Below are 14,760 nucleotides of genomic sequence, written 5' to 3'. Positions count from 1 at the left end.
GGATATGTTAGTAGTTATAGGAATATACATTTGGGGTACTAGAATAACAATATAATGCTATGCCTTACTCTGTCGTAGTTATAGTGATGGTCAGTGCATTTTCTGCATTTGAGTTCTCCCATTTTTGTATTTTGTCAAGTTATCATGAAAAAAGGATTTCATCGACATGTGAGAGGTACACTAGCCTTGACTTTCCTAGTCTATCTACATGAGACTTTTTTGGCAGAATTTTAACTTGCATTCCTTTTTAGGGACATAATCTCTTTTATTATTCTTATTAGATGAAAACAACTAGAAATTCCAACATCTGCAAAAATTATGCCGAGAGATGCCCTCACTATATGGGTTATATATACAAGCATTGTATCCATCCATTACATATTGATCATTGAACATATAAACTCTCAAAAAGTCGTAGGCAGGACGAGGCTATCCACGTCTGCTTTAAATCGCTATGAATAGTTCCACCTTGCAATGAATAGTTCCACCTCGCAAAAAAGTCGTAGGCAGGACGAGGCCATCCACATCGGCTTTAAATCGCTATGAATAGTTCCACCTCGCTTGTGCCACCCCTTGTTAATTCGATGCCCCGCCGGGGCCATTTTTATCATTTCAAGCATCGGAGTATAAAAGGGAGCCGCTTCTGTGGAGAAGACCTAGCCGCTCTTCCCGCACTCGCGCCGCTCCGTTTCCGCTTCCTCATGCCTCACCTCTCTCTCCCCCTCGACCCGCGCCCGCGACCCTCGTCCCGCCGCCGCCGCTGGAACCCTCGTCCCTCTTGCCGCCGTCGCCTCCGCTGTCGAGTAGTGAGCGAGAGCAGCGAGAGGAACAACGAGCGAGCGAGCAGCCAGCCTTTCATGGCCTCCGCCCTCTCTCTTCCCCACCCCTCTCCCCTCACCACAAGAGAAGAGAGGCAGGGAGATCGACCGAGCAGATCAGGCGGCGGCCGGCCATCGGACGGGAGGGCGCCCAGATCCATCCGCCCCGATCCGGCCATGGGACTGGACTCAAAATCGCGAGCAAGCGGCCGTGTGTCTCCTTCCTTCTGTTCGACGGGGCCATGCGTAGGAGGAAGGAAGGAGGAGAAAGGAAGAGGCCGCCGGTGTGCGAGGTACGGCGTTGGAATCGATGGGGATGGTTGCTCCTCCCAAGGTAACCAACTCCTCCCCTCTTCTCTTCTTCCCCCATTCTGTATCTGCATGCATACGCGTTTCAGTTCTGTACATATTCAGCTCAAACTGAACCCCAATCCATGGGCTGTAGCATCCGAATGTAAACTTGGGAATGGGAATGCTCCAAGACCCAAACTAAATCCAATCCAAAATACATACACATATGCCATCCCTGAAGTGAAATACACCAACCCAACCCACTCCAATCCATGACCGACAATATATCAACCCAACCATCTCAAAGTTTTGGTTTTGGACTACTGAACCCAATTTTCAATCTGAGCCTACCCATGAACTGAACCATTCAGCTCTGTACGTATGTTCAGTTTGATCAACTGACTAGCAGACCAGTGGACGTCATGAGGTTCCACTCTGCTAGACGGGAAAGCATGAGGGAGCAACTTTGATTGATCCACTGGGACGACATCCAGGTAACAGCGCTAGCGACTCAAATCTGCCGCAGGGACGGCACAGCTACATAGATGTGTGTAATCAAAGCTCCCTGCTGCACTGCAAGTGAGAGCAGACTAAGTATGGGTTGTGAGATGGGTGCTGTTATATACATGCTCATATATAGTTTATGGGAGAGATTACTAGCTTACATATATAGTTTAGTTATTAAGTTTCTAAGTAAGTTCAGCCTCAGAGTACAGATTTTGTATCTATTGCTTATTTAATCACTTGAGATCTATTCTCTCCGGTTCATACAGTATGTTAGCATTTAACTTGGAAATTGCATGCTTACTTCAAAATTGGAATGTGACTTTTGCTTGCTGATAGATTCAGTTATGGCATGGACATGTATGCTGAATATCCCCTCACTGGACAAGATTGGATTTTAGTGTATACAAGCCCTCCTCTCAGCTGCTCAGGTAGTTCTTCTTTCTCATTATCAATAAATAAGTTGGTTACAAAATATGCTTGAAGATTGCAACAAAGAGAGATTACCCGGCAGACTAAAATAATTGGGAGCTTCTGATTGGACCCTTCAAGCAATAGTGTTGTTAATATGTTAATTATTAGATTATGTTACTAGAATAATTATTGGAGACACACACATGCACACACACACAAACACACAATTATGTCTGTTCATGTATTATATCCTTATATGCAAACTACTTTTTTTTCCTTATACACAGGGACCTATGTTCTATGTTGGATGCATATTTTTTCACCGCTTTTGAAATTATTATGGTGCATCAGTGATATACCTAGCTTGTACTCATTCCAACCGAAGGAGTGTGTCTTTAATTTTCCTTTTAAGAAGAAACCTTCTGCAGTGATATGTCTCTATATTGGCAAATGATTATGATAGAAATACCAGGAAGCTAATTGGAACTCATAAAGTTCATGAGCATCACGGATGACAGGTTCACCTTTTTTCTTTTCTTTATCTTACTCAGAGCCCACAGTGTGATAAATTTTATTTTATGTCTGCAACTTTTGGTATCACAAAGCAAGGATGAACCCTCTACATCGTACTGCACCTTCAACTACTTCATTTGTTGTGCTATTGTGGATGTACCTACCTGATATTTGAATAAACTTTAGCCATTCAATATACATACCCGGAAATTTAGACGCTCTTGTTCGTCACAGGCATAAACACCTTACTGCAAATGTTCTTTGTGTCTCGCCTCCACGTCGTGATGGGTGGCTCCTACAGCTTCGCCATGCCAACCATCTCCATGAGGTACTTACTACCCAGCAGAATTGACTTCTTATCACATAAGAGTTGTTGTACACAAGCTAAGAAATTCGTGTCGCTGCAATAGATAAAACTGGTTCTTTACTAATTAACCATTGTTTTTTAATGTTTTATTAGTGAAATTTGATTACTACTATTTTGATCTTGAGAAGAACATGGCAGGTAGCTGTGCTTCTGGATGAGCGGGCTAGCCATGAGGCAAGGAGCAGCAAGGTCTCATTTTCTTCCCCAGTTTTTACTCCTTGATTTATGGTTTTTCTGAACACATGTGTGCAGGTCTGAGAGAAAAGGAGAAGGGGATGAATCTTGAGGAAGTGCTTGGTGAAGAAAATATGGTCTCTCTCTCTCTCTCTCTCTCTCTCTCTCTCTCTCTCTCTCTCCGTAGTCATGTTTATTTGTTCTGCAGCAGGCTATGTTATTTTGGTGTGCCAGAGAGTAGTTATTGCCAGAAGATTACATTCTTCATGTGTTACATATGTCTTCTTCTTTAGTTTCTGGATTTGGTGCAGGTTCACGATAATGTTTTTACACCCTAATTGATTATATCTTGTACAACAACTGGTTCTTTTAATGGTAGTTCGTTACCTGGTGTACTGTTCTTCTGTTGACATACTCTTTGAATTTTTACGACACTAAACAATCTATTTAAGTCCAGTTTCATCCTTTTTTATTGCTGCTATTTCTCATGGGATATCCAGGAATTGAGAACACATATTTTGTAGATGTTCCTGATGGCAATGCTGGTAATTAACAATGAGAAAGAAGGAAGTGAGATTGGATTTGTACTAGGTATGTTCCTCATCCTCTCCCAGTCCTTGTTCCTATCCTCGCCCTGATGTAACTACTTCTTCACAACTGTTGGATGTGTCTTAGGAGATGAATGCCATAGATTGTTTAGATTCTTGTTAGTTGATCACTAATTAAACTATTTGTCCCCTTGTTAAAGCAAATCATAGTACGTAATATCTGGTGATCGGCCGGCTGCCTATTCTTGTCTTCCCGCAGGACAACGCCTCCCCAAGATCTGGACCGGATGCCACTGCGCGGCGTGATTCCGGATCGCGAGCAGATTGCCGCCATATTTATCTCTCTGTTTTCAGAGTCCCTCCCTATTGCTATCTCCCGCCTGAGTTTGCGTCGCTGTTGTGCGTTGTCTCTCCATTCATGCCTGCTCTTGACAGGAGCAGCACGGGCTGCCACACAACATGCTTTACCTAGGACGGACTGCAGGTGGCCTCTAATATGGGTAGTGAGGAGTTCAATTTTTCTATACAATCTCTAGGAGTTTAATTAGGTAGCCTCTAATATGGGCTCTTGCCCATTTTATGTCCAAAATCTAATTGACCTTCTAAGTTTGCTATATATACTAAAGGTTATCATGGTTTTAATTGTACTGTGACTGGTTTACGGTTATTATTTTCTGTGTTTTCTGGCAAGTGCGCATGTTTTGAAATTAAGCTTCTTAAGAAAATGAAAATTATAATAAGGACAAGCATGTTTCTTATCTTCATAATTCAGTCATAAACTAATGGTCTTAGTTATATGGTGGTCTTTGATCCTACCTCAAGGAACAAAGTTTCCATCCTCTGTTCGGGGTTATTCAAAGCTTGCCATTGTTTTTCAAAAAATTACTTGCAGAATATTAATGCCATCATATGCTCTAATTCTCTGGTAGGCTGATTCATTGTGCTCATTCGATAATTCTATTACATCAAGTTCAGGACGATATTGAGGCACGTGGCACCAATGATACAGACTCGTGTGGTGTTATCAAGCGTTAAAGAGCTAGAAAAAGATTTCGCAAGGGCAAGTTTTCATGTTCTTTTCCTGTCTCCCGTCTCAGATTTTTATCCGTTCTTGTTTCCAGCTTCTTTGTATCCATAGCCTATTAATTAGTACTACAGTTGTTGCTTGTGAGGGGCCTAGCAACATTGCTTCATGCTGGTATAGTTTCTTTCATATTTTCTTTAGTTTGGGGACAACAATAGTTCTATGGTCCTGCATGTATAATAGATGTACCCATTGTTTCGCTTGCTCTGCTCGGTTGAGTTCTTCTCTATTTTCCTTTTTAATTTTTGACCTTTATGAAAGGAAAGGGACAAGCGCTTCGCCTAAAACACCTAGGTACCAAGCCTGCCTTTGTCCTCTGCTACATTTTGCACAATCTGTTGTTTTGCCAGCACCTGATATACTTTTATATTTAAATGCAGCAACTCACTATGCCCTAAGAGCGCTCGTCGCAAATTCTTTGCTTCACCTTCCAAGACCAAGGGAGCTGCACTGCCCGAGTCCATAGTCATACCTAGACGAGTTATTTTATTTCCTATAGCTCTATTACTTTTTCCTTGGAACCTGTCTCTCTATTCCCCTTTACAATACCATACTCGGGAGGCAAGAATGAAAAATATGCTTGAATTGTAATGTGGGTCCAAAGAAATATGTGTGAATGGAATAAGAATTGTATATAGTTATTGATACAACATCTTCGAGTATATAAATTAAATGACACCACTATCTGAAAGTTACTTGTGTCTGCTTCCCCTCTTGAAATTAACATTTTGTTTTGATTTTTCGGTACATTAGTAAGGTCACTCATCAAGGAAGTATCTTCTCGGTACTTGCATGATGAAGGAAAAAAATTGGTTTTCTAACTGCTTTGGAAAGTACAACCGTACAAGTATGCGACATAATAATGCTTGGAAATTGGCAAATGGCTGCATCATTTGAGCTATTTTGGCGTCTCTGCCATCCGATTGTTGCTCAGTTTTTCTTTTGAAACGAGGCTATCTAGAGTATTTCAAGTTGTGGTTTAGGAAGACAATTGTTGGTTATAGTGAATGACTTCGTCGGACTATTTGTTCATTTGGCTATCTTAATGCAGTCCCATGTGCATACATTTTGCAGGCATCAGTGAAGATTTGGGAGGCAGAGAGGGATTGCTCAAGTGGAAACAGAGCAAGAACCACAAGGAGCTCAAGATATGTGCCCGAATAATATTAATGTACACTCTTTCAATACATGGCTTACTCTTGGCCTTTGCGCCATTGGCGCAACTGGTCATCTAGTATATGGAAAAGTTCTAGTGAGGGCGGGAAAACTTTAGTTCCACAAGTATTTTGGGTTTCTCTGGTGCTGCTTGGTGCTGGAGAATAGCCTATTTGGACATAATGTTGTGTGGGGAGAGGGAGGGATGGATCCCTCTCTCAACATAGCATTGTCAGCTTTTGCCTCGATGGGCCTTGAGTCTGTTTTAGTAAGTGTTAGGTCCGGAGTCTGTTTTTTTAAGCCAAGACCGTAGAACAATTGTTCCACCGTAATTTTTCATTAATTAAATATGTACACATACAAAAGCCTAAGAAGGCAAACAAGAAAAGATTAACCAATGCCTGTTTTATGGAGCATCATAAAGATTTAAAGGTTATTCTGAATCGAGGTGTGAATCTTGACTGCCTTGTCTGCTTTAGCTCTTAGCTCTACTTCCGCCATGCCTTCCTTTAAATAGAATTTCCAAGTATCAATCGTTGGTGTAGCTCTTCTGAAGATCTTGTCATTTCTGCTCATCCAAAGACTCCAGCATCCCATTACAATCAAGTCCATAGCAAAATCTGGGTCAAGTGCTGTCAGGCATAGGTGAATCTCATCATACGTGGACATCCGTCGGTGCTTGTTGGGAACAATGGAGTGCCAACACATGAGAGCAAATGGACAGTCCCAGAATAGATGCACACTCGTCTCTTCTGTGTGCTCATAGCATAGGGCACAATTATAGTCTTCTAGGTACATACTTTTTCTTTGAAGCAAATTCCTGGTATGTAAAAGAAGCCAGAAGAAGATCTTATGTCTTAGTCGGCATGATGTTTTTCACAGTAGTTTGAAAGTGTTATGAGCCGACTGATTCCCTTGGATGGCTTTGTACATCTTAATGGAGGAGTATTTTGGTGCTGACAAAGTGTAGGACCAGATGTCCTTTCCCGTTGAAACCTCTCTGTTGTTGAGCAGCTCTTGCAGATCATTAAATTGAACAAATGCTTCTTGAGACATTGGTCTGTGGAATAAGTGGCTAATATCAGTAGTCTCGAGAACATCCTGCAATGAAATATTCTGTTTGATAGCAAACGGAGTGCAGCTCTGGGTATTTGAGCTGAAGAGGAAGCTCTTGCCACTTGTCACTCCAAAATAACACTGTGTTACCTAGGCCTGGTTTGCATACTGCATGATGCTTAAATGTATCAAGATGTTTAAGCACCTGGCAGTTTGTACTGGTAATGAGTTTCCCAGATTATGTTAACCCAGGGGATATCAACTCTGTTGAAGAATTTATGAATGAATTTAATGAGCAGAGCTTGATTGTGGACTTGTCTAATCTAACATATAAAGCCTCCTAGAGTACCCGCCATTCTGGAGGCCTCACGCGCGCCCAGCATTCTTGACCGCCCGATGGATTCATCACAATGTTTTTTTGGCTGCTGGCGGCTGGTCAACCGTCGACTTTTTCTCACGTTCCTGGCCATGTCTAGAGAGGATGATGAGTGGGCCTCGTTAACTGTGGGGTCATGCAACTGAAGTGAGTTTTTTGTGTTTTTCGGTACGAGAGGTGTGCGTCCCGTGCTCGCTGATCGTGGTCTGGGTAAAATAACCTACCCCAATCCCCTTCCATCGCACGCAGCCACTCCTCTCGTCTCCGTCTCTCCCTTCCGCCGCCGCCGCTCGCAGCTCCGCCTCCCCGCCCGGCAGCCGCCGGAGAAGAGCTGCTCCGCCTCCCCGCCTCACCTGCTATTCCTCTCTTCCTGAGGGCGCCAGGAGCATGGCCTCGATCTGGAAGAGGAGAGGTCCGGAGTGTGGCCTCGATCTGGAGAAGGGGCGCAGCCGCCGGGCGATTTCAGCCAACTCCGACGATTCCGGCGGCCATCTAGCATCTTCCCGTGCTCTCCTATCGTTGCCCTACCATCTCTACTAATCTAATTCGACCTGCAGGTCCTCCAACATCATCAGCGGCTAACCCTAGCCGCTCGAACTGTTGGTGTGCAGCGTCGCCATGGACACCGGCGCGGCGCCTGCACCTACGACTGTTTCCTCCGACTACTTCCGCCTTGCCTACGAGGCATCCACCTCCTGGTACGCCCCCTCTCACCCGGGCACACCTCTGCTTGAGGCTGCTAGCGCTTGTGGTTTCCCCTTCCTTCCAAGTATGTAAAAAGCTGTGGAACCTTTCGATCCAATAGTCGATTGTAGAATAGCTTATCTACAGAAGCATGTGAGGGATTAGAAATTTTGCACAGGCTTGGAATCCCTTACTATGTTGATCTAACTGAGAGTAATTTCATAGGATGGACTCTTTGGCGATGGAGAGCTCAGGATTCATCACCCCAACTGAATCCACCGTGCTATCACAGGTTCCCTCCTCCTGGTCTTGCATTGCCCCAAAATTTCTCATCGTCTTGCAGTTTGTTTGCTTTGTTGATTTTGCTATCCTATAGTTCTGAATGGGTCGCTATCACAGGTTCCCTCCTCCTGGTCTTGCATTGCCCCAAAATTTCTCATCGTCTTGCAGTTTGTTTGCTTTGTTGATTTTGCTATCCTATAGTTCTGAATGGGTCGCTATCACAGGTTCCCTCCTCCTGGTCTTGCATTGCCCCAAAATTTCTCATCGTCTTGCAGTTTGTTTGCTTTGTTGATTTTGCTATCCTATAGTTCTGAATGGGTCCCCAGCCCAGGCAAACCAATCTTAGTGGAATCATGGAGATCAAAAGATTTTGCTATGTCAATATAATTCTATGAATTATATATTTCTTCCTGGAGAGTAACCTGTGTAATCTTTGAAAGCAGCCTCAGCTTCGTGTTTATGGTCTCTCAGCTTCGTGTTTATGGTGCGGCTGCGTGGAAGCCAGTGACAAGTACAGCCACTCTCTACTCACCTCTATATATGTATGGGTTAACTCCCTCGAGAAAATGAGTCTTTGCAAGGTCAGCCAGTACTCCGCTTCAGATTCAGTAATATGCAGAAATATATGCCATCTTTTTCAATAGTCTGCTCGCCTCTTCTACATAAAAAGGTGTTTTGTTCTATTTTTTTCACTGTTTATGTTGATGGACGACAGAGCAAACTCTGATTTAAATAATCATCAACCACATGTCAATCATTTCAAATAAACATTCTTTTTTTTGTATTGAAGATGTGAAATTGCTGCTTGGTGGAGGTGCCAGGATTTATGAATTAAGCTATCTGATGGTGACGGTGCTTATATTTTATAGTTTTACCTTTTTATGCCCTTCAGAATTAACATGCATCAATGAAAAAAATGAATTTTTTGACGTTTACAATTTTGTTTATGTACGCGCCTTATTTAGACCACCTGCATATGTGAAGGCATCGCTCGCGCCCGACGTTTTTGACCGCCCGATCGATTCACCACAGACGGCGATGGCACAGACCAGGAATGTGTCGGCGGTGGCGCTACCTTGACAAGGAGGAAGACACTCTGCAACATCATCAACCTGAGGCGGCAGCGGCCCACATGAGGGGCAGCAGGACGGGTTGAGGTGTGTGGACGGCGTGGATGGGATCGCGCGGTTGGTCAAGGCAAGATTTCCCTTTCCCCTTCCTCGATCTGCTATGTCCTCGCTTCTTTGAGCATGTGTTGATGTGCAGGCTCACCTTTGCAGGTCTTGCTTGCCGCTGTTGGATGTAAGCAGAGGCGTTGCGGTGGTCGAAGTCTCCTAGGCAGGTTTATCTGCTTTGAGATGTGCCATAGTTTGAGAGGTAAGCTCTGGTGATTCATTTTCTTTGGCCGTCTATAGGCATCTTTGTTACATGGAATTAGGTATCTTAGATAAAGAACTACTATCAAATAAAATATGCATATGAGTTTCCATATCTCTTGGTTATTTATCCTAACCAATTACTTAGTATTACTTAGAGTGTGTTTGTTCGGGCTACAATTTCCATGCCTACAGCTGAAGGAGCGACTGTAGCTGCAGAGAGGCTTCAGAGCATGGTAACATTGTTTATGAGAAAAATCCACGACGGACTAATAACCTACTTCTTCTAGGAAGTATCTACTGTAAGTTTATGACTTGGTGCTAGCTGAAGCTTGCATTTTCTACCAAAACTGCTATTAACAAAAGAACTCTAGCGACCCAGGATTTTATCTTTAACTGCTATTAAACTCACAAGAGGGAGCATTTTAATAACAAAAGAACTCTATCCATGTTTTCTGATATACTGTGTATATGCATGATGTACTAGCAGTTCCTATTTTTTAACTATTGCGTACCAGAAAAACGAATTGGTAATAAATTGATGTATTGAATTATGTTATGAGAGGGATTTGTTCATTTCAAAACTAAGGAAGTTGTCAGTTCAAAAAAATACTAAGGAAGTTGGATGAGCTTAAAGCACCTATTCAGCAGTTAACTGAACTTTTCTAATTGTATTTTAAATCCACAAGAGGGTAAAATCAATGCTCTTTCCCAGATCATCTAAATCAGATGGATGGGCTCCAAACTCCCAGTGAGGTTTGTCGTTTTTGTGTTATAATTTTTTACTTGAGTGCCTTTGGACATATGGTACTATGGAGAGGTGACATTAGCACAATTGATGGTTGTTTCTCCTCCCCTATCAACCACATCTGCTGACTCTATATGTCAATATATCAGCAAAACGAGATATCATTGTTTTATGGAGTTCACAGATTATTGAAGATTTTTGCTGCCATGGAATTGTGAGTTTGTGACTATACATTCTTGTCCTACATGTGAGTTGAAGATATATTGTCTCTGTATATGAATATAAATATCCAGGTATGTAAGCAAGTCCTAACATTTATTTACATATTTATCAATGAAATGCATCCAGGCAAGTCACATCTTACATACAATTGCCCACTTATAGGTAAATTTGATGATTCATAAATTAACCGGTTGGAGATCGGTAGACAGTCAAGTGTATTGATAACTGGAGTTTAGAGCTCAAAATCCTTCTAACTTTTCTACTAACTGTATTTCTTGACAGCTTCCAGAGAAGAACAAATACTCTTAGTCATTCTCTGGCATGTATAGTATACAATACTAGAGATGTGAATGGATGTAGTTCATTTAGTAGAGTATTAGTAGGTGATGATTTCTTTTCTTCACAGTCAACTGGTGTATATCCTGATATGTTTAGCCTGTTCCATAATTAATTTGTAAAGTAGCCTGAACAATTGTACAGTCTCTCTGTGTATTAGTACTCTGTTTTTTGGGCAACTTGAAGAAATCAGTTTCTCATGACATGTGAAAATGAGTTTATTTACCTTAACTGTTGCTTTTAGTACTCCCTCCGTTCCGAATTACTTGTCGCAGGTATGGATGTATCTAGATGTATTTTAGTTCTAGATACATCCATTACTGCGACGAGTAATTTGGAACGGAGGGAGTAGTTAAGAAAGATGTTTGTGAGATAGTCATCACAGTGAAGCTTGGCGAAGGGACTTCTGGTGAGGCCTACAAGGCTGGAAGCACTGCATGTAAAGTGGTACCCTCTCATGGATACTCATTTGTCAACTAATAGATGGCCATACTAGAGAAGCACAAGCAGCGCACACACAAGGACCCTAACAGGTTGTAAATACCTGGATGATTATTCCACATAAACAAAGTCATTGTCATTTTAACACAAGAAGCAAGCATGTCCCATAACACAGATAGCTAATGTTTCTGTTGAGTAGCAAAATTCATTCATTAGTCATGGGGCATCAAGAAGAGCAAACACCAATGCTGTAAGGCATACCTGTTCCATATAACCATGCAGAAAGTAGTAAAGCCTTTCACCTTTGCAAGGCACTGTGATCCATGGCCTAGCTCAAGCATGCCATAGCTCCCTGTATAATGCGTCGCTAGAACTCCCTGCGCAAAAGGATTTATTATGTGAGCGAGGCATACAATTCAAGGGGCCTTTCGCCTTAATTTATAGTGGTAGGTTTTAGCAGTTGATCATGAGTTAATTTAACCAGCATTTACTATATCTAAACTGGTACTACATGCAGGGATCAGTGATCCACCACTTGCCTGGCGTGCTAGCACCAATTTACAATATAACCGTAAGATTTTATTTCTCGAAATATAGGAGCTTCATGGACTACAGCACCCCGTTCCATTTCATCAATGAACCAAGAGTTTTACAGCGGGTAGGAAGCCAGGGTGCCCACAACCATAAGAAGTTGAAGATAAAACACATTGTGATTATTCAACACCGAATTGTGATTATTACCAAATTGAGCATTTCCCTCCATTGTGGGTTGGAATTTGCAAACATCCAAAAGGAAAGGAAAAGATAATGTATGAACCAAACTATCAAAACTACTACCGCCCAGTCCAAATGACGCCCAGCCAGAACTAATGAGTGTGGGTTGATATGCTCGCCCCATGCGCGCCTCCACGGATCTTGCCCCACTCCACGGCCATGGCAACGGCCGGCACGGAGCGCACACGACACTACGACAGCGAGCACGAGACAATGGAGGGGGTCACGCAGCGCGTCGCGGCGGTGTAGGTGGTTCGCAGGTCGACCGCGTGCGGTGGGTGTCGGAGAGCTCACATTTTGTTGCGACAGTGCGCGGCGTGGCTACCGCATGCCCTAGTGAGGCGCAGTGCAGTGACACACGGCAGCAACCCTCCACGACGTGCCGAGGTGCGGCGTCCCCTCCTGCCACCTGTGCAACTCACACTATTGAGCTGCCGATGTCTTTGTGTGTATGAGAAGAGATGCCCAGAGCGTGACGGGATATCCTTATCTCTTTGGTCATTTTACAATTTAGCCCTTATGGTTTGCGCTATTCGTGAATAAGTTATATACCTTGCATGCATGCCCAATTAATGTTAGCTTTCAGTCACACTTTTAAATAATTCATTTTTATGCATTTTTAAAATCATATGGACCAAGGGCCTATGACCAAGGCAAAATAGTGCTACCCTTTTACTAAACTAAATCTTATAGATTAATCTTTCTAAGGAATCCACCCAGTCCAGGGGAGCAAAGCAACAAGGAAACCCAAGAACCCAACAAATTGTTGGATCATATCTTGTACTGTCAAGTATATTTGTAGTTAAATTGTTGATTTGAAAACAAAAAAATATATTCATTTGTTGATGCACTGAATTCGTGTGCAGCGGCAAAAATAAAAGGGCAGTGGATGGAATGGATGCAAGTGCCATTCGGTGGTTGCGACGTGATGGTCCAAACGAAAAGGATGCATGGATGTGTTTGTTTGTGCAGTTAATCGGTGTGGGAGCATCATGGAGGATAAATAAACAACATCGATTTGTGCTCATCAATCGTTTTCCCTAACTTAGGCATGTCTGTGGTGCCTCTCGTTTCGTTGTTACGACGTGGACGCAGCGCTCCACACCGGATGATTTATACTACTAGCACGTTTTTGATGTTGGACTTGAGAAACTAGAGAATGCATGCCTTTTTGCCATGCCAAGAGTATTTTAGAAATTTCTTATGAATATCTATATCTATATCTATACCTATTAATAAAGCAAGGTGCGTTTCATCAATTTTTTCATCCGTTCACCATTAAAAGATCTTTTTCCTATCCGAGGTGGTACTAAACTTTTTTCGTCTATACCTACTAATAAAGCAAGGTGCGTTTCACCAATTTTTTCAACCGTTCACCATTAAAAGATTTTTTTTCCTTTCCGAGGTGGTACTAAACTTTTTTCGTCGTCTATTAGCAAAGGAAAAAATGATTTCTGCAGAATTACATGCGTGGGCCGCGTGAGCTATGCCAAGTAAAGTCAGCCCAGTTTTCCCTGCCCACACAGCAACAAAAAATAATATTTCCCGCACAGTGCGACAAATAGTTCAGTTACGCACAGGGTGTCCAAGAGTCGGCGGCCCATTACTGTTTGTACTCTGTTTCAATTTTTCTTTTTTGTTTCTTTCTCTTTGTAGTTCATGTTTCTTTTTTACTTTTCCCTTTCTATGTCTACTTTTCACTTTTTCTCCGAAATTCAAAATTTTCAAAAAATATTTGCAATTTCAATTTTTATTCAAAATTTCGTAAAATGTTATGAATTAAAAAAATTGTTCCTATACTAAAAAATGCATGGATTTCTTTTTTCATGCCAATAATTGTTCAAAATTTGAAAAATACTCCCATTTTTCTAAAAAAATGTTCTTATTTAAAAAAAAGCAAGACTTAAAAAGATCATTTGACAAATGTTCCAAATTTGAAAAATATTTTGTTTTAGTGATATGTGCAAAAATTGAAAATAATGTTTGCATTAAAGAAACACATTTTTCAAAATTCTTCCGAATTTTCAAAACATATAGCCGTTTTAAAAAATTGTTCACAACTTAAAAATAATCGTATTTTTTTGTAAAGGTTCGTGTTTTAAGAAATTTATGTGAATTTCCGGAAATGTTCCGTTCAAATTTTTTGTTCTATCTTTGTCTTAAAATCTATGGAATTTGCAAAAACAATTGGTCGTAATTTGGAAGATTTTTCACGTTGCCAATTATATTCGGTAATTCATGTTATGAATTCCAAAATTGTGTTCATTATAAAAAATGTTTAAAATTTTATTTTTTTGTATTCCGAATTTTAAAAATTATTCCAATTTTTTGAAAAAATATTTGTGTTTTTACGAATTTTTTGAATATTTAAAAAATCTTAAAATTTTGAAAAATATTCTTCTTTTAGTGATATGCTGAGAAAGTTGAAAATGTTTTTTTGCATTAAAAGACACATTTTCTAAATTTCTGCTATATGTTCAAAATATGTTCCCATTTTCCAAAATTGTAAACAAATTTAAAAATATCATACTTTAAAAAATCTTCATGCTTTTAAGAAATGTTTGTGAATTTCAACAAATGTTCCATTCAAAATTTTG

The 14,760-nt window shown here is 41.3% G+C and overlaps 1 protein-coding gene and 1 long non-coding RNA gene across 6 annotated transcripts; both read left to right on the top strand.

Annotated features, from left to right (window-relative positions):
• The first annotated feature begins 767 nt into the window (after positions 1-767).
• On the top strand, positions 768-6,239 carry LOC119302762. Of its 3 annotated transcripts, none has more exons than XR_005147730.1 (7): positions 768-1,152; positions 1,953-2,044; positions 2,775-2,868; positions 3,046-3,096; positions 3,160-3,218; positions 3,606-3,672; positions 3,889-6,239. It is a non-coding gene; the product is annotated as an uncharacterized LOC119302762 (long non-coding RNA). The 3 variants fall into 3 exon arrangements; XR_005147732.1 differs by having other exon boundaries at positions 3,036-3,096; XR_005147729.1 differs by having other exon boundaries at positions 1,953-2,868.
• Positions 6,240-7,529: 1,290 nt separating this feature from the next.
• Positions 7,530-11,153, top strand: LOC119302761. 3 transcript variants are annotated; one of them, XM_037579812.1, is made up of 5 exons: positions 7,530-7,998; positions 8,210-8,276; positions 8,710-8,847; positions 9,251-9,463; positions 9,547-11,153. In XM_037579812.1, exons 1-4 carry the CDS (start codon positions 7,919-7,921, stop codon positions 9,344-9,346), a joined length of 381 nt encoding a protein of 126 aa, XP_037435709.1. In that variant the 5' UTR covers positions 7,530-7,918; the 3' UTR covers positions 9,347-9,463; positions 9,547-11,153. The 3 variants fall into 3 exon arrangements, with proteins under 3 accessions (XP_037435709.1, XP_037435710.1, XP_037435711.1); XM_037579813.1 differs by lacking the exon at positions 9,547-11,153 and having other exon boundaries at positions 9,232-9,458; XM_037579814.1 differs by lacking the exon at positions 9,547-11,153 and having other exon boundaries at positions 9,057-9,458.
• Positions 11,154-14,760: the final 3,607 nt, after the last annotated feature.

The sequence above is a fragment of the Triticum dicoccoides genome, chromosome 5A (assembly GCF_002162155.2).
Source record: "Triticum dicoccoides isolate Atlit2015 ecotype Zavitan chromosome 5A, WEW_v2.0, whole genome shotgun sequence".
Lineage (NCBI taxonomy): Eukaryota > Viridiplantae > Streptophyta > Magnoliopsida > Poales > Poaceae > Triticum > Triticum dicoccoides.
Note: the sequence above shows the minus strand (reverse complement) of the source record. Positions and strands in the feature narration are given on the sequence as shown.